Source organism: Tamandua tetradactyla, chromosome 26 (assembly GCF_023851605.1).
Source record: "Tamandua tetradactyla isolate mTamTet1 chromosome 26, mTamTet1.pri, whole genome shotgun sequence".
NCBI lineage: Eukaryota > Metazoa > Chordata > Mammalia > Pilosa > Myrmecophagidae > Tamandua > Tamandua tetradactyla.
Window position 1 is genome coordinate 47,348,347 of NC_135352.1, and position 23,985 is coordinate 47,372,331.

The 23,985-nt window shown below is 45.2% G+C and overlaps 1 protein-coding gene and 1 pseudogene across 6 annotated transcripts in view; both read right to left on the reverse strand.

Annotated features, from left to right (window-relative positions):
- KLHL2 (kelch like family member 2) overlaps positions 1–23,985 on the reverse strand; it is a 107,167-nt gene that overhangs the window by 35,296 nt on the left and 47,886 nt on the right. For all 6 annotated transcript variants that reach the window (XM_077144334.1, XM_077144333.1, XM_077144332.1 and 3 more), the window contains one exon: positions 641–803. In XM_077144334.1, coding sequence (XP_077000449.1) covers positions 641–803 — 163 coding nt within the window. The remainder of the gene's footprint in view (positions 1–640; positions 804–23,985) is intronic.
- Positions 14,883–23,931, reverse strand: LOC143670007 (spindle and kinetochore-associated protein 3 pseudogene; annotated as a pseudogene).

The window sequence follows — 23,985 nt, forward strand, 5'->3', positions numbered from 1 at the left end:
TGGTTGGACAATCAGAAAGCATAAAAGGAAACTTCCTAAGCATCACTTTCAATGTGCATTTTAAATGTTATAACTCAGGGAAAGTTAAATTAGAGTTACTCTCGTGAACTTCAGTACACCCGAAGCTGCAATAAGGGTCTCTCATCCCTACTGGAGGGCCTGGGTATCTGCAGCCCCACATCGGTGTCCAAGGTGGGGGCCCTGCAGGACAGCCCTGGCCTGAGCCGCCCTGGAACGGCTGCTCGCGGGGCTTGGAAGGCACAGGGGAGGTCTGGGAAGCGCTTTTCTACTTCACCCAAAGTATCTAGATTGCACTTTTTAAAAGATTTTTAAGCCACAAGATGAAAAAATAAAAAGATGTAAAATGAGATAAAATGACATTTCATGCCCAAATGTGTTCTCACATGCCACTCATCTGGCAATTAAAAGAAACATACATCTGTAGATAAAGACTTGCATAAAATAAGCTTCTATTGTCCACCTGCAATGTATGGCAGGTTTTGCTGTAAGTTCAGGGCTCTACGCGCACGCTCCAATCCCTGCTTTTACATCTTCAGGGTGCCCAGACCCTGACACGTGGCCCCCAGAGAGCCCCGGGGCCCCCGCACCCTGAGTCCCAGTCCCGGCGCGGCCCACTCGCCTGCATAGGTGTTGGCCTTGGTCAGGAGTTCGGTGCAGGCATGCACGTCAGCGAAGGCCCGGATCCCCAGGCAGTTGACGGGGTGAAGCTGCGCCTCCAGAAACTCGCAGCATGTTTTCTTCACGTCCTGCAGCTGCAGCAGGCTGGCCGCCGGGAGCAGAACCTGCAACACACACGCAGCTCAGCGCAGCCCTGACCGCTGCCTAGGGTACCGCCGGGGACAGGTTAGCCCGAACACAGGGGGACCCGTCCAGCCCAAACACAGGGAGACCCGTAACCTCCCCGTCCAGTCCGAACACAGGGGCACCACCGTGGACCGGTCACCCGAACACCCACAGCCAGCACACGTGACCATCATCTGCCAGCGTGATTCTCACATTCCCCGAAATCCCACAGAATCTCCCAAGTTCCAAACGTCTCTTCTGGGTTGCAAGAATGAGACCTCGAGTCACACCAGATCAATCGTCCTCTGTATAAGCAAATGCTCCCCCCAATTGTAAAGCCGCGAATTGCGACAGGGTGGGGGCAGCTCGGGAAGGGCCCAGCTGCGGGCACGCGGCGAGAGGACAGTTTGAGGCCTGGCAGCCACCAGTGCGGCCCAGCCTCTCCACAGTGGAATAAGGTACAGAAAGGAAAGTGGGAAAAGGAAAGTAACTGCCTAATGATCACTTCTTAATTTGTATTTTTATTTTAATAACACCAAGCCATTTTACATTAATTACAGGTTATTCCGTGAGATTTAACCACAACTTCACTCTAAATACTACATCTGACTCTGCAACTGTTTTTCACATAGGTCAACAATGGAAAATTTTTCCTTCTAAATGAATTTGTAGGGTGCTATCTATGTTAAGGACCACATTAGAAAGTCAAATTGAGGAGGAAAACTTCATAAAAAATAACTTACTGAACATCTGCTGTTCTTTTACAAAAATCAAAAGAAAAACACTTGACTATTAGAACAGCGGTCAATTTTAGACAAGATCGCATTAGCATAAAAAATGTACAAACCCTGTTAAGTTCCTTTTTGTTATACATGCCAAGCTACAGCCTAAAAAGAATAATTGGAGGAAAGAAACAATGGTTTCTTTCTACAGTTTTCCAAAATCACGTATCTAGCCATCGTCTGGAAGAGAGTTCGTGTTCCCTGCTTTCCTTCGGGCACAGGTCCCAAGGTCGTGGTGGTGGTGGTGGGGCACGGGACAAAGGGAACCGTGGCAGGTGGTACTAAGGAGTACGAGGGGGGCTTTTTATGTTTCAGCCCAATTCCACAATTAAAGGTTTTCTCTGAAAAACGGAGACAATATCTATAGATAATGCCTATTTCTTCATAATTTAAGAATAATAAAATACAAAAAATGTTACAGCCAAACCATTTGCATAATATGTATCATGTTTCATCACGTTCAAAGGATGACTCTAAAAGGAAGGCTTTAATTTGCTGATAATCTGCAAGCTGGAGGGTTTTCTACAGGCAAAACTGTGCTCTGCAGCCAGGCGCAGTAACACCACCATGCTGACAGCACAGCAGACACATGCCGTGGCCTTCGGTATGAGACTCAATCTGCGGAACCTGCACAAATAACAATGATCACCCATTGTTGGGCATTTTCCTAGAGACACAGCAATGTAGCATTGTGGTAGCACAGGGCTCCTTGAAGGAAGAAAACGTATCTGAGCAGAAACAGGGCTTGCTCATACGTTATTGATGAGAGCGTAAATTGATTCAACCTCTAGAAAGAGATATTTGTCTATTTCAATCAAAATTAGGAATACACATACCATCTGACCCAGCAATTTAACCTACAGATATCCTAACATATGCACAAAATCTCACATATATAAGGATATCCATTAGAGCATTATTTTGGGCACTATTAGAAGTTAGGAAAGAACCGTAATGCCTATCATGATGAAACAAATGATTGTCATCATCCATTCAGTGGAATACTGTGGAGTCATTCAAAAGAATGAGGAACTTCTATACAAAGAGGACAATATGTAAGATATATTCTGTAGGGAGAAAAAAAAGCAGTGAATGGTATGTTACACTAAAATATATATACATACATACATCTAAAAATGTGGCTAAAGCAGGCTTTTAAATTGTGCTTGTTTCAGCTTCATCATTACCAAGTCCAGACCCATCTAATCAGAAGACTGAAATTCATAAAACCAGAATCTCTGGTCTGCAAGAGACATACTAAGTCTGGGCCCCAGACATAAAAGCAATTTTGACAGTGGCCACTTGACTAGAAATTCATGTATCATTTTTTTATTGATGGCAATGATAAGTCAAATGGATCCATGCTTGGCTTACCTTAAATGTGACTCATATGTATAAGAATTTACTCACATTTTCCTTTTGTCAATAAAACCCTTCATAAATGCCTGTTTTCTGATATAATTTTACTAGTATCAAATTTCAATAGCTCATCAATATGTAATTAATTACCACAGCTTCCGAAACAGGAACTGGCCCAGGCTTGCAGAGGTGACCCTGCCAGACAAGTATGATGTAAACGAGAAGCACTTGCAACCACCCCTTGCTCCCCAGATTAGTTCATGTGTATTAGGTAACCAGTTTAAACAAATATAAACACAAATGCGCCAGCTTTCAAATGAACCTTATTCCACAATCAGGAAGAAGCCAAACCCAGGAGAAGCTAAAAGACTTCTGTCAGCAGGAAGCTTGGGGTACCACCAAGCCCATCAGCACTTCGGTCTACTGTTCTTTCCTCACCTCTGGACACAGCTGGCCATGCCTGCCTCATTTCTAAACCTCCAGTACTGTTCTCTGTAGCAAGAGTAGTAACAACGACCATGTCCACAGCGCAGCCTAGCACGGCTTCCATTCCCTGAGCAATGACTGTGCCCTGGCTGGCGAGGTCTCATTTCTTCATCACACAGAAGTGAAAGCAAAGGTTGCAGGGGGCGGGAACCTGCTCAGGCTGCGTGCCAGGTGCGGGCAGGTGAGTCTGCCCTGAGAACAGCCTGTGATGATCCTGTGGCACACAAATCAACCTTCTCACTTTAATAGTCAGGAATACATACCTAAGGTTACCTTAAGTATATAAATATTCCTTAAGTAAATTTATTCACATAAAAATTGAGTCAAACCTACTTCTCCCCTCTCTTTCTCCGCCGGCCCGCCGCGCGGCGCCCACGCCCCGCAGCAGCCGACCCGCCCGCCCTACTTCTCCCCCCTCCTCCCCCTCCTGCTCCGGCCGCTCTCCAACCACCACGGTGCCCTCTTCCCCCGCCTTCACCGGCTCCTCCACCACCAGCCTCTACAGCCTTGCCGCCCTCACCTTTCCTCCTCCAGAACAGCTACTGGGGGAGTGGAGATAATACAGAGCAGCTCCCGGAGCCACGAGGGAGATCAAAGGGACGGCGTACCCCATCCTGGAACGGCTGACTATCTGGGAGAACCAGCTCCGGTGAGATCACCAAGGGGCACGGGCTTTCCTGGGTGGGACGGCAAGCGACCAGAGTCCCTCCCTTCCACCTTCCCAGGCCAGCTGGTAGAATTGGACAGGCGGTCCCCTCAGGCCGCGGCGGCTGGCGTCCCCACCACGCGAGGCCCCCCGGACCAACAGAGATAGTTGGGTCGGAAATCCCCAGACTGCGGAGAACAGTGACCGGGGGATCCCTTCCAAACACGTGACTCCCCCGTCGGCTGGGAATAGTGCACTCTCCCGGGCTGCGACAGCTGGCGCCCTCCCGCCACGCTTGGTGCCCCAGGCCGACTAGCTAATTCGGCCGGACGCTCTCCCATGCTGCGGCGGCCGGCGACCCTCCCCGCATTCGGAACCCCAGGCCGGCTGGCATTCTTCCAAGACGCTTCGGCTGCCGAACCTCCCCTACGGCGAGAATTTTCCAGAGTTAAAGGACCCACAGCAACTTTAACTGGTGGAACCCGTAGACAAACGTGTGTCACGAGCGCCACCTACTGGGCAGGATAAGAAAAACAGAACCCAGAGATTGCACAGAAAAATCTTTCAACCTGTGGGGTCGAACACCCAGGGAAATCTGACTAAATGCCCAGACGCCAGCAGAAGATAACGGATCACGCCCAGAAAATTGAACATATGGCCCAGTCAAACGAAGAAACCAATAGTTCAAATGAGATACAGGAGCTGAAACAACTAATGCTGAATATACGAACAGAAATGGAAAACCTCTTCAAAACGAAATCGATAAATTGAGGGAGGACATGAAGAAGACATGGGCTGAACACAAAGAAGAAATAGAAAAACTGAAAAAACAAATCACAGAACTTATGGAAGTGAAAGATAAAGTAGAAAAGATGGAAAAAACAATGGATACCTACAACAACAGATTTAAAGAAACAGAAGATAGAATTAGTGATTTGGAGGATGAAACATCTGAATTCCAAAAAGAAACAGAAACTATCCGGAAAAGAATGGAAAAATTTGAACAAGGTTTCAGGGAACTCAAGGACAATGTGACCCGTACAAATATACGTGTAGTGGGTATCCCAGAAGGAGAAGAGAAGGGAAAAGGAGGAGAAAAACTAATGGAAGAAATTATCACTGAAAATTTCCCAACTCTTATGAAAGACCTAAAATTACAGATCCAAGAAGTGCAGCGCACCCCAAAGAGATTAGACACAAATAGGCGTTCCCCAAGACACTTACTAGTTAGAATGTCAGAGGTCAAAGAGAAAGAGAGGATCTTGAAAGCAGCGAGAGAAAAACAATCCGTCATATACAAGGGAAACCCAATAAGACTATGTGTAGATTTCTCAGCAGAAACCATGGAAGCTAGAAGACAGTGGGATGATATATTTAAATTACTAAAAGAGAAAAACTGCCAGCCAAGACTCCTATCTCCAGCAAAATTGTCCTTCAAAAATGAGGGAGAAATTAAAACACTCCCAGACAAAAAGTCACTAAGAGAATTTGTGACGAAGAGACCAGCTCTGTAAGAAATACTAAAGGAAGCACTAGAGTCAGAACCGAAAAGACAGAAGAGAGAGACATGGAGAAAAGTGTAGAAAGAAGGAAAGTCAGATATGATATATATAATATAAAAGGCAAAATGGTAGAGGAAAATATAATCCAAACAGTAATAACTCTAAATGTCAATGGACTGAATTCCCCAATTAAAAGACATAGACTGGAAGAATGGATTAAAAAACAGGATCCTTCTATATGCTGTCTACAGGAAACACATCTTAGACCCAAAGATAAATATAGGTTGAAAGTGAAAGGTTGGGAAAAGATATTTCATGCAAATAACAACCAGAAAAGAGCAGGAGTGGCTATACTAATATCCAACAAGTTAGACTTCAAATGTAAAACAGTTAAAAGAGACAAAGAAGGACACTATATACTATTAAAAGGAACAATTAAGCAAGAAGACATAACAATCATAAATATTTACGCACCGAACCAGAATGCCCCAAAATACGTGAGGAATACACTGCAAACACTGAAAAGGGAAATAGACACACATACCATAATAGTTGGAGACTTCAATTCACCACTCTCATCAATGGACAGAACATCTACACAGAGGATCAATAAAGAAATAGAGAACCTGAATATTACTATAAATGAACTTGACTTAACAGACATTTATAGGACATTACATCCCACAACAGCAGGATACACCTTTTTTTCAAGTGCTCATGGATCATTCTCAAAGATAGACCATATGCTGGGTCACAAAGCAAGTCTTAACAAATTTAAAAATATTGAAATCATACACAACACTTTCTCGGATCATAAAGGAATGAAGTTGGAAATCAATAATAGGCGGAGGGCCAGAAAATTCATAAATACATGGAGGCTCAACAACACACTCTTAAACAACAAGTGGGTCAAAGAAGAAATTGCAAGAGAAATTAGTAAATACCTAGAGGCAAATGAAAATGAAGACACAACATATCAAAACTTATGGAATGCAGCAAAGGCAGTGCTAAGAGGGAAATTTATTGCCCTAAATGCCTTTATCAGAAAAGAAGAAAAGGCAAAAATGCAGGAATTAACTGTCCACTTGGAAGAACTGGAGAAAGAACAGCAAACTAATCCCAAAGCAAGCAAAAGGAAAGAAATAACAAAGATTAGAGCAGAAATAAATGAAATTGAAAACATGAAAACAATAGAGAAAATCAATAAGACCAGAAGTTGGTTCTATGAGAAAATCAACAAGATTGATGGGCCCTTAGCAAGATTGACAAAAAGAAGAAGAGAGAGGATGCAAATAAATAAGATTAGAAATGAAAGAGGAGACATAACTACTGACCTCACAGAAATAAAGGAGGTAATAACAGGATACTATGAACAACTTTACGCTAATAAATACAACAATTTAGATGAAATGGACAGGTTCCTGGAAAGACATGAACAACCAACTTTGACTCAAGAAGAAATAGACGACCTCAACAAACCAATCACAAGTAAAGAGATTGAATTAGTTATTCAAAAGCTCCCTAAAAAGAAAAGTCCAGGACCAGACGGCTTCACATGTGAATTCTATCAAACATTCCAGAAAGAATTAGTACCTACTCTCCTCAAACTCTTCAAAATAATCAAAGTGGAGGGAAAACTACCTAATTCATTCTATGAAGCCAACATCACCCTCATACCAAAACCAGGCAAAGATATTACAAAAAAAGAAAACTACAGACCAATCTCTCTAATGAATACAGATGCAAAAATCCTCAATAAAATTCTAGCAAATCGTATCCAGCAACACATTAAAAGAATTATACATCATGACCAAGTAGGATTCATCCCAGGTATGCAAGGATGGTTCAACATAAGAAAATCAATTAATGTAATACACCATATCAACAAATCAAAGCAGAAAAATCACATGATCATCTCAATTGATGCAGAGAAGGCATTTGACAAGATTCAACATCCTTTCCTGCTGAAAACACTTCAAAAGATAGGAATACAAGGGAACTTCCTTAAAATGATAGAGGGAATATATGAAAAACCCACAGCTAATATCATCCTCAATGGGGAAAAATTGAAAACTTTCCCCCTAAGATCAGGAACAAGACAAGGATGTCCACTATCACCACTATTATTCAACATTGTGTTGGAAGTTCTAGCCAGAGCAATTAGGCAAGAAAAAGAAATACAAGGCATCAAAATTGGAAAGGAAGAAGTAAAACTATCACTGTTTGCAGACGATATGATACTATATGTAGAAAACCCAGAAAAATCCACAACAAAATTACTAGAGCTAATAAATGAGTACAGCAAAGTAGCAGGCTACAAGATCAACATTCAAAAATCTGTAGCTTTTCTATACACTAGTAATGAACAAGCTGAGGCGGAAATCAAGAAACGAATCCCATTTACAATCACAACTAAAAGAATAAAATACCTAGGAATAAATTTAACCAAAGAGACAAAAAACCTATACAAAGAAAACTACAAAAAACTGTTAAAAGAAATCACAGAAGACCTAAATAGATGGAAGGGCATACCGTGTTCATGGATTGGAAGACTAAATATAGTCAAGATGTCAATCCTACCTAAATTGATTTACAGATTCAATGCAATACCAATCAAAATCCCAACAACTTATTTTTCAGAAATAGAAAAACCAATAAGCAAATTTATCTGGAAGGGCAGGGTGCCCTGAATTGCTAAAAACATCTTGAGGAAAAAAAACGAAGCTGGAGGTCTCACGCTGCCTGACTTTAAGGCATATTATGAAGCCACAGTGGTCAAAACAGCATGGTATTGGCATAAAGATAGATATATCGACCAATGGAATCGAATAGAGTGCTCAGATATAGACCCTCTCATCTATGGACATTTGATCTTTGATAAGGCAGTCAAGCCAACTCACCTGGGACAGAACAGTCTCTTCAATAAATGGTGCCTAGAGAACTGGATATCCATATGCAAAAGAATGAAAGAAGACCCATCTCTCACACCCTATACAAAAGTTAACTCAAAATGGATCAAAGATCTAAACATTAGGTCTAAGACCATAAAACAGTTAGAGGAAAATGTTGGGAGATATCTTATGGATCTTACAACTGGAGGTGGTTTTATGGACCTTAAACCTAAAGCAAGAACACTGAAGAAGGAAATAAATAAATGGGAGCTCCTCAAAATTAAACACTTTTGTGCATCAAAGAACTTCATCAAGAAAGTAGAAAGACAGCCTACACAATGGGAGACAATATTTGGAAACGACATATCAGATAAAGGTCTAGTATCCAGAATTTATAAAGAGATTGTTCAACTCAACAACAAAAAGACAGCCAACCCAATTACAAAATGGGAAAAAGACTTAAACAGACACCTACCAGAAGAAGAAATACGGATGGCCAAGAGGCACATGAAGAGATGCTCAATGTCCCTGGCCATTAGAGAAATGCAAATCAAAACCACAATGAGATATCATCTCACACCCACCAGAATGGCCATTATCAACAAAACAGAAAATGACAAGTGCTGGAGAGGATGCGGAGAAAGAGGCACACTTATCCACTGTTGGTGGGAATGTCAAAGGGTGCAACCACTGTGGAAGGCAGTTTGGCGGTTCCTCAAAAAGCTGAATATAGAATTGCCATACGACCCAGCAATACCATTGCTAGGTATCTACTCAAAGGACTTAAGGGCAAAGACACAAACGGACATTTGCACACCAATGTTTATAGCAGCGTTATTTACAATTGCAAAGAGATGGAAACAGCCAAAATCTCCATCAACAGAAGAGTGGCTAAACAAACTGTGGTATATACATACGATGGAATATTATGCAGCTTTAAGACAAGATAAACTTATGAACCATGTAATAACATGGATGGACCTAGAGAATATTATGATGAGTGAATCCAGCCAAAAACTAAAGGACAAATACTGTATGGTCCCACTGATGTGAACGGACATTCGAGAATAAACTTGAAATATGTCATTGGTAACAGAGTTCAGCAGGAGTTAGAAACAGGGTAAGACAATGGGTAATTGAAGCTGAAGGGATACAGACTGTGCAACAGGACTAGATACAAAAACTCAAAAATGGACAGCACAATAATACCTAATTGTAAAGTAATCATGTTAAAATACTGAATGAAGCTGCATCTGAGCTATAGGGTTTTTTTTTGTTTTTGTTTGCTTGTTGGTTTGTTTGTTGTTGTTGTTTTTTACTATTATTACTACTTTTATTTCTTTTCTTTATATTAACATTTTATATCTTTTTCTGTTGTGTTGCTAGTTCCTCTAAACCGATACAAATGTACTAAGAAACAATGATCATGCATCTATGTGATGATGTTAAGAATTACTGAGTGCATATGTAGAATGGTATGATTTCTAAATGTTGTGTTAATTTCTTTTTTTTTTCTTTCCGTTAATAAAAAAATAAAAAATAAAAAATAAAAATAATTAAAAAAAAAATTGAGTCAATACAGAGAAAAGCATTACATATTTAATAGCATCAGTAGTATAGGATATAGCAAAATCAAGAAGGTAGCACACCAATAATTGAGATTTGGAAAAACTGACTTGGGAATGCAAGCTTAGCATTCAATTTTTCAAAATCTGATACACTCTGATTCATGGGTTTGATTTGTCACTGAAAAGGAGAATGTGCTTTAACTTGAGCTCTCATAGTTCCCTGCCTTGGTTTCCACTTTTAAAATGAATAAATTGTACTACCAGCAACAGACATAGGAAAACTAGCCAGGTTGGGCTTTGTCAATAAAAGGTCTGAGGAATAAGTTTATGCCTCTAAAATTAATTTTTCTGAGCTCTCTAGAGAAAAGGAACTGTTTTTATGTGAATGTAACAAACTGCCACAATAACCCCAGCACCAGGCATTAAGATCTGATGGAAAAGTTCCATCTTTTACACTTTACTGGTTCTAACCCTGAGACTGATGAAATAAGACTGCGGTCCTCCCTCAAAGCCTGCAGGACATTCCACAACATCCAATCGAGAGCAACTATATTTCCCATATATTCCCTCCCCTCAGCTCTGCCCCTGGGCCCCCTCTCTGTACCCCTTCCTTCCTCCCGTCAGCTCTGCCCCTGGACCCTCTTCTCTGCACCCCTCCCTCCGTCCCTCCCCCTCAGCTCTGCCCCTGGGCCCCCCTCTCGGCACCCCTCCCTCCCCCCCTCAGCTCTGCCCCTGGGCCCCCCTCTCTGTACCCCTTCCTTCCTCCCGTCAGCTCTGCCCCTGGACCCTCTTCTCTGCACCCCTCCCTCCGTCCCTCCCCCTCAGCTCTGCCCCTGGGCCCCCCTCTCTGCACCCCTCCCTCCCCTCAGCTCTGCCCCTGGGCTCCCCTCTCTGCACCCCTCCCTCCCCCTCAGCTCTGCCCCTGGGCCCCCTCTCTGTACCCCTTCCTTCCCCTCAGCTCTGCCCCTGGGCTCCCCTCTCTGCACCCCTCCCTCCCCCTCAGCTCTGCCCCTGGGCCCCCTCTCTGTACCCCTTCCTCCCCCTCAGCTCTGCCCCTGGACCCTCTTCTCTGCACCCCTCCCTCCGTCCCTCCCCCTCAGCTCTGCCCCTGGGCCCCCCTCTCTACACCCCTCCCTCCCCTCAGCTCTGCCCCTGGACCCTCTTCTCTGCACCCCTCCCTCCGTCCCTCCCCCTCAACTCTGCCCCTGGGCCCCCCTCTCTGCACCCTTCCCTCCCCTCGGCTCTGCCCATGGGCCCCCCTCTCTACACCCCTCCCTCCCCCTCAGCTCTGCCCCTGGGCCCCCCCTCTCTGCACCCCTCCCTCCCCCTCAGCTCTGCCCATGGGCCCCCCTCTCTGCACCCCTCCCTCCGTCCCTCCCCCTCAGCTCTGCCCCTGGGCCCTCCTCTCTGCACCCCTCCCTCCCCTCAGCTCTGCCCCTGGACCCTCTTCTCTGCACCCCTCCCTCCGTCCCTCCCCCTCAGCTCTGCCCCTGGGCCCCCCTCTCTGCACCCCTCCCTCCCCTCAGCTCTGCCCCTGGACCCTCTTCTCTGCACCCCTCCCTCCGTCCCTCCCCCTCAGCTCTGCCCCTGGGCCCCCCTCTCTGCACCCCTCCCTCCCCCTCAGCTCTGCCCCTGGACCCTCTTCTCTGCACCCTTCCCTCCCCTCAGCTCTGCCCCTGGGCCCCCCTCTCTGCACCCCTCCCTCCCCTCAGCTCTGCCCCTGGGCTCCCCTCTCTGCACCCCTCCCTCCCCCTGAGCTCTGCCGCTGGGCCCCCTTCTCTGCACCCTTCCCTCCCCTCAGCTCTGCCCATGGGCCCCCCCTCTCTACACCCCTCCCTCCCCTCAGCTCTGTCCCTGGACCCTCTTCTCTGCACCCCTCCCTCCCTCACCCTCCCTCAGCTCTGCCCCTGGGCCCCCCTCTCTGCACTCCTCCCTCCCTCCCTCCCCCTCAGCTCTGCTCCTGGGCCCCCCTCTCTGCACCCCTCCCTCCCTCCCTCCCCCTAGCTCTGCTCCTGGGCCCCCCTCTCTGCACCCCTTCCTCCCTCCCTCCCCCTCAGCTCTGCTCATGGGCCTGGCCTCCCTGCTCGGACACTGCTGCTCACCCGTGGCTTGTCCTTAGGTCACTGGCACAGCACTCACCCCATCCTTCCTGGTCCCATTTACAAGTTCCCAGGCTCACTTTCTCTCTGGATGTAGGGTCACATCTGGCTCACCCCCGCTACAGCCTCAGCCCTAGGAGAATATTTAGGTGCCTTGTAAAGGAATCTACCTAGATGGAAATTAATCCAATTGTTCCTCCATGTGCATTGGAGGGACATTAAAAGAAGACTGAGGACACCTTTTGGATGTCCTCTGACCCTGAAATACAAACCTTACTTGTAGGGCATGTCCTCATGGAGTCCCTGGGACCCCTGAATGTCCTGTCTGCTCCCTTCTTGCTCCTTGGTGACCAGGCCTCCTTGTGCAGCCCTGCCTGGCTTCCTGTCCCGGGACTCTGATGCGGCCCTGGGCACTCACAGCAGCCAACCCAGAGGCCGGGGCAGTGGGGGCGGCCCACGAGGTGGCGGCTGAAGGGGCCCCTCCTGCGGGATGGTCGTTCCGGGACACCCCCTCGGCCCCCTGGAAGAGCACACTCAGCTGTAGCCAGACACACACTGCTGAGCTGAGCTGCTTCCCCGTCCTCCAGTCAAACATCCTTCACTTTCCTCCACCCTCAGCACCTCCCCAGGTAAACTACGTGCCACTGCGCTGCATGGACCCGTGAGGGTGTGGGGGCCTGCGCCAGGTGCCATTCAGTGCAAGGCGGGGAGCAGACAGCGGGAAGGGACTGAGCACCCACCACAAGGAGAAAAGAAGTCATCGACCATCAATAAAATCGAACCCCTTGAAGCTATTAGGAGGCAGAATAGACAAATGTGTAATGACTTGCAGAACTTTCCTTACATATTAAGTACAAATAGTTCCTGCAGAATACACACGCAATCCCTCTTTTTTTTAAACACACATACACGTAAACACAGAAAGTACCACAAGGATACAACCCAATTGTTCATAAGGTGGCATGCAGGCTTTCTATTTACTTTCTCATTTTTTTAATGAATATGAACCACTTAAATGGTCCCACATTATTTAAAAGAAAGTCAGGGAGAAGCAAGCAAAGCACTGCCTTGGCAGGTCCCCAGACTCCAGCCCAGGCAGCAACAGGACCCCTTTGGGAGGCACAGCACTTGTGGGGAGGGCAGAGGGGAGGGCAGATGCACGTGCAGGCGTCTCGGGGTCCCTCCTTCCAGGCGGGCTTGGGGAGAGCCTCAGGGGCACACTCTGTTCGCCCCTGTGAACTGCAGTCTCTTTAAATGGTTCGAGAAACATGAAGTGAAAGTCGCACAGTGGGTTGATTAAATAAACTAAACTTCAAGTGCTCTCATTCTGTAAATTTTCCCTCTAGATATGTTGATTTCCAACACATGAGACACATAAGCGTTTTATACCGTACAGATGCTTTCTGCGATGAACGAAGAGAGCGGGCAGCTCCCGGTGACCTAGAAGACAGCGCAGCACGGGCCAAGGGACACCGCCAGCTGCCCGCCGTGGAGGGTCCTTCATCCCATGCCACGCATGCCACAAGCCAGTCACACGTGGGACGTTTCGTCTAGACTAGAGTAACTCCTTCCACTGCTTACCAGAGGCTGTAGTTTATGTTCAGCTTGTATGTGCCCTCAAGGGAGGGAACTAGTTTACGTAGTAAATCTTTTCAATCCAGAGTTTTGAGCAGTCTGTCTGTTAGAAGAGACTACCAACGGGTCCGGTTCCACCCCAGATAAAATAAGATGTAAACAAAGCATGGACACGGGAGGCTCCGAGCCCAGGCACTGTTACGTCATAGTAAGCAACTATGGAAAACTGGGGGTTCTGTTAAACTCCCAGCCCTCTAATATTATACCGGAACATGTTTATTTAAAGTGCAAGGCCCTTTGTGCCACAAATGATCTGAAAAATAAAAACTAAGAAATAGCTGCTGAAAGGGCTTGAACAGAGGGAAGAAATTATCCCCAAGTTAAAGAAACTAAGTATTGTTGTTCTGAAAAAGTATCATCATAAAATAGAACCTAGGTCTTTGACTCTATCTTCTAAAATCTGCATTTACTCCCTAGTTTATAAGCGTCATGTTCCGCAAGTTTATTTTCTCAGCTGGCTGCTGGAGGCAGCGCATTCAATCCCTGGCAGACACAGCCCCGTCTGGTCTCCGGTGTGCAGGGGGAAAAGGCACCCGGCAATTCCCTCCCCTCGTGGAGACACAGGGCTGACCCAGAATAGGTCTGAAACAGGACACGTTGTCCTGGCGCCATCCGCTCCCCTGCACTAACCCCCAGGCTGGGGCAGCACCGGCCTGGGGGAGCTGCCTGGTGAAGCCCCCGGGGCCCCAGTAAAGTCGGACCTTCCTGGGTGGACCCTGCAGCACTGCTTGGAGGATGCAGGGTGCTGCTCAAGCAGAACAACCCTTGCCAGTAGGATTCCCCATGGTGGAAGCACGACACTGAGACGCACTGGCAGGACACAGGGGAAGAAACCTGCGGACAGGGGCCTCTGCCGGGCACCAGGTCTCCACGCTCTTTCTTTTTCAGCTCCTTCTTCATTACTTTTAACCCAATTTTTTCTCTAAAATATACAGTTAACTAATGCAGAAGAAATACAAAGTGAGAAAATACATATAGCAAAACATACAGGAAGCAAAAAATTAAACCACATTCATGAATCTTACAAATGTTATGTTGCACAAAAGAAGTCAGCCTCAAAAGAAAACATTTTGTATGATTCCATTTATAGGAAGTTCAAGAATGGGCAAAACTAATCGATAGTGACAGAAATTGGCAGTGGTTGCCTGGGCAGGGGCAGGGGGCTTTAGTGGGAGGGTGCAAAACTGCAAATGTGGGTGTGGGTTTAATGGGGACATGTATGAGCTAAAACTTATACAGGTAAAATCTGTGGTGTGTAAGGGGACACGGGACGTTCAGTCGTAGAATTCTAGCCTGCCATGCGGGAGAACCGGGTTCGATTCCCAGCCTGTACTCACCCCACAAAAAAGTAAATAAAAAAAAATCAACAAAATGGTGCTGCAATAATGGGATCGTCACGTGGAAAAATAATGAAATGTGACCCCACAGCATACACAAAAAAATCTATGGTATGTAAATTACACCCCACTAGGGAAAAAACTGGGTGCTTTCAGGCCACACAAAGAGGGAACTCACAGGTAATGGAGGGCATTTAGTAGCTACGGAACAAAACTTTAAAATGCAAAACAATAATCCTATCTGATAGTATCTAAAATAAGAAAGTAAACCAAAAACTACCAAAGGTATTTAAGTGACCAGTATTTCCACATACATAGTCCTAAAGTTAACTTAAGACAGCAGCCTGTGCATACTAGTTACATGGTAGTACTATTTTCACAGGAAGTAAATTTTCCCGGATTCCGTGTCCCAGGGAAAGCACAGGAGCCTGAGAGCAGCAGAGCGGAGGAGCATCAGTTCTAACGCAGCCTGGGGCTAGGGCTTCGGGGTCCAAAAAGCTGTATAACATGTCTTAAATTACGTCTCAGTAGCTCCAGAGTTGACGAAACCTTTGGCTGATATCAAACCAAAGATGCCAGAACCACATATGACAATCTAAGCACCTCAACGGGCCCATCCTTTCAGCAGTCCCAGAAAGGAGCAGCCTGTCCTTGGAGAGGGCAAACAAGCTGCACAAGTGACTCTCCTGCCCACAGACTCCAAACCTAAACGGAGGCAAGAAAAAACACCCACCTAATAAAGGCTCTGAGTTATTTCTAACTTCTCATTCCTGCTCAGATTACTACAATGTAGCTGTGTGATGCTAAGTCATAATCAGGACGGAATCATTTTGTTCACGGAGATAAATACCCTTTCTGTACCATATGAAGCTTCTTAAAACCTGAATCACAAATGACGTGGCTGTGTGGACGTCTTCAGAGATGATGTATTTTAATGACACAAAGCCATGACTAGTGACTTAATTACTAACACTTCTGAGTACCTGGACTTCGCCCCATACAAGACTTAAAAAATCATTTCAAGTTTGATGTCCACCCAGCTTTATAAGATGTTGTGCTAATAAGGCATCTAGGTTTTCTCCAACTAGTTGACCTAAGAGGGCTCTTCCATTCTAAGTTTTAAATAACAGTCTTTTCACTCATTCTGCACTCTTAAGTGATACAGAGTAAAATATAATTTAACTGGCATGTTTGGAGAATGATGCTCCAGTTGGTCAACTATTTTGACAAAAATTCTGTGGATTCATAAATTTCAAAGACTTCAAATATAATAAATTACACTCAAACAAGAATTCAATTTTAAATCATTTTAAATGTTATGCTAATTACTAAGGTAAAAGAATAATTTTTGTGCCTCTGGATAATAATAAACTTGAAGTATTACTAAATTATTATTTAAAGTAATAAAATATCAGCTTAACAGATTTCTGGGTATTAAAATGCCAGATACATTCAGTCCAATGACAGGATTTCCCACTCCTACACCATGAACCAGCACTAAGGCTTAATTCAGGGCACTTCTGTGCATTTTCTGTTTTGTAATTTGCGTTCTCCAGGCACATACCTGCAAATCTTTTTGCTAGAAGGTCTTTCTGTCTTCAAGATGCAGAACTGGACAGGAGAGAGGCAAGGCTCCTGGGACCTTGGCCTCTGGCTCCCCTCGCCACCATGAGCCCCCGTGGCTCCTCAGGCTTGCCACCAACCCAACCACGTACCCTCTCTGGGGAGAAATCTACTGTCAACTAAGAGTCCCTTCTCAAAGTTTGTCCTGATGCAGATATAAGAGTGAAAAAAAGGTGATGGTCGCCATTTCCCAGCCAGGGACCCCAAACCATTTCAACGAGCTCTCCTTCCTCAGAGTCCCGAGTCTCCGCCTGCCGCCCCAGTTCTTATTTCTGCTTGAGATTCATGAACCACTTAAATACTCTATAAGCCTCAACCGGTACATTTTATGGCATTTCAGATTTATCGGCCTCACTGAGCAGCTGAAAAGCAGAACGGTTAATGTTTTGCATAAAGCCGTTCTTGAACAAACGGTAAATCAGGATCAGAGCTCTGAATTCCAATATGAGGATGAGCTGGCACCCGCTGGACCGTGCATTGCTCCAGCAGAGTCAATCTAGGGCTCCTTGCTATTACCTTCTGACTTGCTGAACGGTAATTTAATAATACGGCCTTATCCACTTAATTCAAAAGATCTCTCCCAAGATGCTACTGAGAACGTTTCCCCGATGCCCAGCCCCATGGATGCTCACTCACCTTGACGATGAGCCTTTTGCTAAACTCCCTTGGTACTGGGACAGCTATACACATGTGGCTGAGAATGGAGAGCAGCCACCCAATCAGGGCAGCTTGGGGGCAGTGCAGGAGCAGAGCTGCAGGTGACTGTAACTGAGCTTAAAACCTACTCAAGTGTCCAGTTGCTGCCAGAAAAAGGAATGCATTTTTAACATACAGTTCAAAATGGTCCATATTATAAGTCACATACAGAGATCAGGATGTGAATTCAAAATACCCAGGCCCCCTGCCTCAAAGAATCACTGAGGCTGACAGACAGTCACAGCTCCTAAGCGCACGAGGACAAATAAGACAACCACCAGCTCCTACAAGTCCAGAAGCAGGTGAGAAACTGAATTTGGCAGCACGCAATCAATCCTCTGGTCACCGGAAACTTGAGTCCTGCAGTCGGTGACAGTCCACCAGCACACGCCCCCACCCACTGGAAGCAAGCCACTGACCCTCCTCCACTTCCACGCCCACCGAGTCATCCCCTCCTTACTAATTCTGCCTCTTAGGACGCCCTGAGATAATGTACACACAGAGAAATGCACATCACACCCTGAAAACCAGTGTAAGATCACTGTGGTCCATGCATCACACTTTCCATTTTGGCTAGTTTGACCTACTCACTAAGAGTTTGATCTGTTCTGAGGGAGCTGACAAATAGTTTTCAGAACTGCAAAGTAGAAACGGCCTGTAGAATGCAAGCCCAGACCCTCAATCTGACATATCTCACCGCTACATCTCCAAGATCGACCATCTGCAACATGTCCCTCTGCATCTTTGTGTACAGGGGGCCGCAGCTGTGCACCAGCTCAGGACAGAGCACACTCCCTCCCTGGATGACTACTCAGTGCATGTGTCTCCCGGTCCCTCTGCATCTCTACCGACAGGGGGCTGCAGCTGTGTGCCAGCTCAGGACAGAGCACACTCCCTGGGTGACTACTCAGTGCATGTGTCTCCCAGTCCCTCTGCATCTTTGTGTACAGGGGGCCGCAGCTGTGCGCCAGCTCAGGACAGCGCACACTCCCTGGGTGACTACTCAGTGCATATGTTTCCCTGATGTTCAAGTAGCGACATTAATTGGTCACCTATGGCCTTTCCTATATAACAAATGTGCCCTAAAGCATATAATCCAGAATAAAGGAGTCAAACACACACACAGAAACAACAAAGATGTTCCTCAATCGGTGAATGGATAAATAAGCTGTGGTGCATCTGTACAACAGAGTATTATTCAGTCATAATGAAAGAATCAGCTTTCAAGCTCCGAAAAGACAGAGAAATCTTAAATGCGTATTGTTCAGTGAAAGAATGGAGTTTGAAAGGACCACATATTGTGATTCCAACTAATAACATTCTGTAAAAGGCAAAACTATAACGAGTAAAAAGTGTAAGTGGTTGAGAGGGGAGAGAGCGAGGGGTGGGAGAGAGAAGCCCAGGTGGGAAGCAGGAAGCACTTTAAGGTGTGAAACTATTCTGTGTGGCGCTGGAATGGCTGGCAGATGAAACGTAAAATGTAAAACTCAACACAAGCCCTGATATGAACCACAGATTGAGTTAATACCAGTATGTCAGCACTGGTTAACTGACTAGTAAGTGACCCACATTAAGGGGGCTCCTCCTAACAGGGAACAGTAGGGTCGGGGATATGGAAGCTGCACATGCTGCTCAATTTATCGGTAAACCCAAAACTGCTCTAAAAAATAGAGGCTATGTTTAAAACAAACACACAGACAAATAACATAAAGAACAACAAATTTATGCATAACCAAACATATTCAGCTACGTACCTCTTGTTCATAAAAGCCTGGCAACATTTCTCTCCAACTCTTCAAGTAACTTACGGCCACATTTTCACACTTTCTTGAAAAAGTGTGAAATCCACAGTAAGAAGTACTTTTAAAAAAAATAAAATATTGGGTGCACGGGTGATTCAGTGGTTAGAATGCCTGCCTTTCATGTGGGAGACCTGGGTTTCATTCCCAGACCATGTACCCCACCAAAAAATATATCTATACATAATTTAGTTACTTACATAAAAAAATTTTTGACTCCATGTCTCCCTTTAGTTACTGCATCATTTCTGTTCCTGTCTTTAGCAAAACTCATCGAAAGAGCTGTGTGAACCCACCGTCTTCATAAGTCTGTTTTCTCTTCACTGTCCTCCATACTTCAATCTCCAGTACCTCTACCAAAATTAGCCTTGTCAGGGCTGTCAACAACATCAATTCTCAGGACTCTTTCTACTAGAATTCTCAGCAACGTTTGGAAAAGGAAAGTTGATTGTTTGTTTTCTTTGTAATGTTCCCTTCTCCGACCTCTTCTCAGTCTCCGTTGTTGGATTCCTCTACCCTCTCTATCTTCCACAGTTTGAAGAACTAAGGAAAACACTCCTCCTTAAACAAGCTTGTTCAAGTCTGTGGATTTAAATACATATATCTTATGGTAAACAGTGAGAGAAAGACTGATACAAATTGTGGGAACATACATAGGTTGACTGGAGCTTTACTTTGAAAAATAAACTGAATATTTTGAAAATAATTTCTTATTTAACAAAATTAAAACTACCCAGTCCTAGAACAAAGACTAAATCAAGTGGTTAATTTGTTTTGGTGACAATTTTTCTGACAACATTATGAGCATAAATATGACTTCACATTTGGCTTTCAAGGAACAGTCATAAACGAGGCTAATTTTTACTGCACCAAACTTCCCAAAGCCCAGTATTGAACCTTTGAAGCACCTTGTCAAAGTACTTTACAAGGTGCTTCTTGAACTTTAACTGGTCTTCATATGAAGCCAGGTCATTATTTTTCTACTGGTTGTAATTTGAAAAGTTCTCTATCAGCACTTTCACAAACTTATAATTAGATAAAATTACTTTCCCAATTATACTTCAATCAGAAGGACCTTAGGCTTGGTCTAAAAGGGAGATATGAAGCTCCCAGGAGGCTCTAAAGGTACAGTGTCCACCTCCTCTGGGCACAGCTAAGTGTCCAGGGAATGAGACCCAAGACAAGTCCATCAGAACCTGTTGCTGAGAGACTGAATTTGGAACCCGGGAGAGTGAGGCTCAGTCGTTGCCAAGCTGGTGTGACCTTGGAGATGCCATGTGTGAAAGAAGCTGGTCTGAGAGAATGAAACAGTTTCACCAGTTGGCTTTGTCTCAAGCACCTGGAGTGTTCCACTCTTTATGTTTAGTAAGAAGGGCTTTGCTGGGTGGCATGGCTTTCACTGCTCCTGGAGTAGCTAGGTTTGAGTTGTAATTTGACAAAATCTGGAGTACAGCTTCTAGAATTGGAGGTACTCTGAACAGACTCTCTAAGAAGAAATCTTAGAAGAGGGATCCACAAGATTTTCAAAGCACTTCTCTGAATTTAAAACTAACGAAGTACAATCTTTCATTTCCAAATCATTTAATGAACTATTTGTTTTTGATAATGGATAACTTGGGGATACCAAAGCTGTTCTGTTCTTTGTAGAAGGAATTTTCAAACCAGGAGTGCAGAATGGAGGTGCCAAGGCTGAATCTGTATACGTGGCATCATTTTTTTTTCAACTGCTGGATTAGGGGGCCAGGAGTGCGAAGAAATTATCATTGGTCATTTGGTTTTCTTTCTCTGGCTTGGTTTTATTATGCTTCCCATTTGTAATCCCCACTGTATAATCTTTATTTAAATGCACAGTATATTCAGAGATAGCAAAATGTTCTAATTTAGGAGTTACACACTCAAAATCATCCAACTTTAGTGCACATTTTGGAGGTTGTGGTACTTTAGTTGTTTATTGTTCGGTAGGTGGAGTTAAAATTTATGGCTTATTCACTGCCTGTCAATGGTTTGGCAGAACTTGGGGTATCACGTAACGCTTGAGCCACAAATCAGAAGGCTGTGGACCAGGTGGCGTATCAGAAGCGGAGTTGCTTGGAACAGGCGCGTCAACAGCTTGTCCTTCACGTCAGATGTCTGAAGTGTTTTGTGTTGAGCCAACTCCGGTTTAGAGTTCATGACTTCTTGCTCATCTACTGGATTTTCTGGAAACATCCTCTCATTTTCATGATATCCATTATTTTTCATCAGTGCTCTCATTGCCTTTAGGAAACCAATACTTAGTTGACTTTCCAAACCTGCTTCACCGAGAACACTCACGTCATCCTTGAGTCTGGTCTTCTGAAGGCAGGTCACGTAAGATTCTCACGGGGCAAAGTTCAAAGTCGGTTTCCTTGGCTAGGTACCAGCTCTGGGGCAGCACAGCGGTGCAGCAGATCCATGGGCGTCGGGCGCCGGACTCAGCTCGCCCATGGCCACCGCCAGTTTCAAAAAGTCCTTTTGACATCACAACCTACGCTTCCCACAAAGTTTCACAACACGTAGGGCCTTGCTAGGATCTGCCATGTTCTGTTTCAGTCCGTACTTAATTTTCTTCCTTAAACACTAATAATGAGCTACTAAATTTATTTTTAACTCACAAAGGATCATAACCCACAGTTGAAAAACAAAAATACTAATTTCAGCCACACAGCTTCAGATCCACACTGCTGCTTTCTTTTCCCTCTTCCAGGAGCCCCACTGCTTTGACACACATGTCCCCTGACCTGCAAATCTGGTTACCCCGTGACATCTCGGTCACCCCTACTCATCTACAAAGCCTCGGTCACCCCCACTCATCTACAAAGCCTACGTAACTCCCCACCTCTCTACCACTATTTCTGATAAGCTCAACTCCACAGAGACGGACGTCCCGGTTCCTGAGTTCCAATCATCTCTCCCTCCTCAAGTTGCTCAGATGGCCTTGCTTTCAACACTGCCACTCCAGGAACAGGATAAACACAGGGCAGAGACAAAACCCCTACCAAGGCCAGCCCACAATGCTCAGTAAGAACAAAAGAGAATTGTTTTAAGCCCCCGAGCTCTGGCACAGTTTATTTTGCAGCATTTCAGTGGCAATAACAAACTAATACATTCATCATCTCCACATCTATTTGTAAGTGGCTGAACGTGGCTAAAGAAAATCACACAACCATCGCACCTGCACTGAGTGCTCAATGTGGTCTGACAATTCTACCACAATGTTATCAGTCAATTCACCTTCATCCTGTCCAAGACAAAGATTTAACTAACATCTTTATTCTGCCCTCAAATCTCCAACACCTCCCTTCCTTGACTCCCTCTAGGTTGAGACTTGCTACACCCTTTACAAAGGTCAACAGAAAACCACCTAACCTTTCCACCATCTACCTACATCTACAAAAAATGTCTTCCCTCTAGTTAACAGTGGAAATGGTAGCCCCCTCTCCAACCCCACCAAATTTTGTTTTAGATCTCAACCCCTCTCACTTTTGCAAAGATTTCTCAATAATACCTTTTTTCTCATTCCTTATCCACTTTATCTCCTCAACCTCCACTTCTCTACTGTCATTCTCACAGGCTCATAAACACACTTTAAAGTATTGCCCATCCAGAAATAAAAACACAAACAAAAGACCTCCCTGATCCCATCAATCTCTTAAGCTAGCGCCACATTTCTCTCCTAACAACGTGCCTCTTTATCACTCCTCATTTCACTCCAATCCAATTCCCACCACCACATCTAAACAGCTTTTAAAAGGCCACTAATGACCAGGCTGCTATTATCTAGAGTTCTGAGACACCACACACAGTTTTCCTGTCACCAGCTATGAGTCACCCTGATCTTCTCCTTCAAAATCTGGTATGTCCCGGAATATGACTTTGGCTTTCTTTCTTCTCGAGCTACACTATTTCTCGTAATAATCCATCCAGTTCAATGACTGAAAAACACTGATGTGTTCATAATTGCCAAATCTACCCCTTTAGTCTGGCCCTTTCCCATCTCAAGACCAAATGTCTACCCAACATTTCACATACATGCCCAATAAGCAAAAGTTAACATGACCAAAACAGAACTACTCACTACCCCAAAAATGTGCCCCATCCCATGTCCCTGCCATCTCAGCCAAGAGCACCATTACTGACCCAGTTGCTCAGGTCCACAACCCAGGAACCATCCTTGATAATTCTTCTTCTTGCATTCTCTCGCATCAATCCACTTGCAAACCCCACTGGCCTGCCCAAACATGCTTCCAGTCCAACAGCTGTGCTCCACCACATGCCAACAACCCGAGTTAAGCCACCATCCTCTCTTACTCTACCTATCCCAGGCCTAAATGGCCTCCCAAGAGGTACTAACGCCCTCCACACAGCAGTTGGCGGGGGTGGGGGTGGAGGAGCAATCTGTCTAAATAGTAATCCTCCTTTCAAGTTCTATAACTGGAATAAAATTCAACCTCTGAGGGATCTGGCTCCCAGTCACAACCCTACGTGTAATCTTTCAGGTCCAACCAGAGGCACTTACAAAGGGTTTACCTGCAGACCTCACGGGAGAAAGCTGTCTTCTCACCACACACCTGGTACACAGCCAGTGCACTGCAAAGCTGTCTTCTCACAACACACGTGGTACACAGCCAGTGCACTGCAAAGCTGTCTTCTCACAACACACGTGGTACACAGCCAGTGCACTGCAAAGCTGTCTTCTCACAACACACGTGGTACAGAGCCAGTGCACTGCAAAGCTGT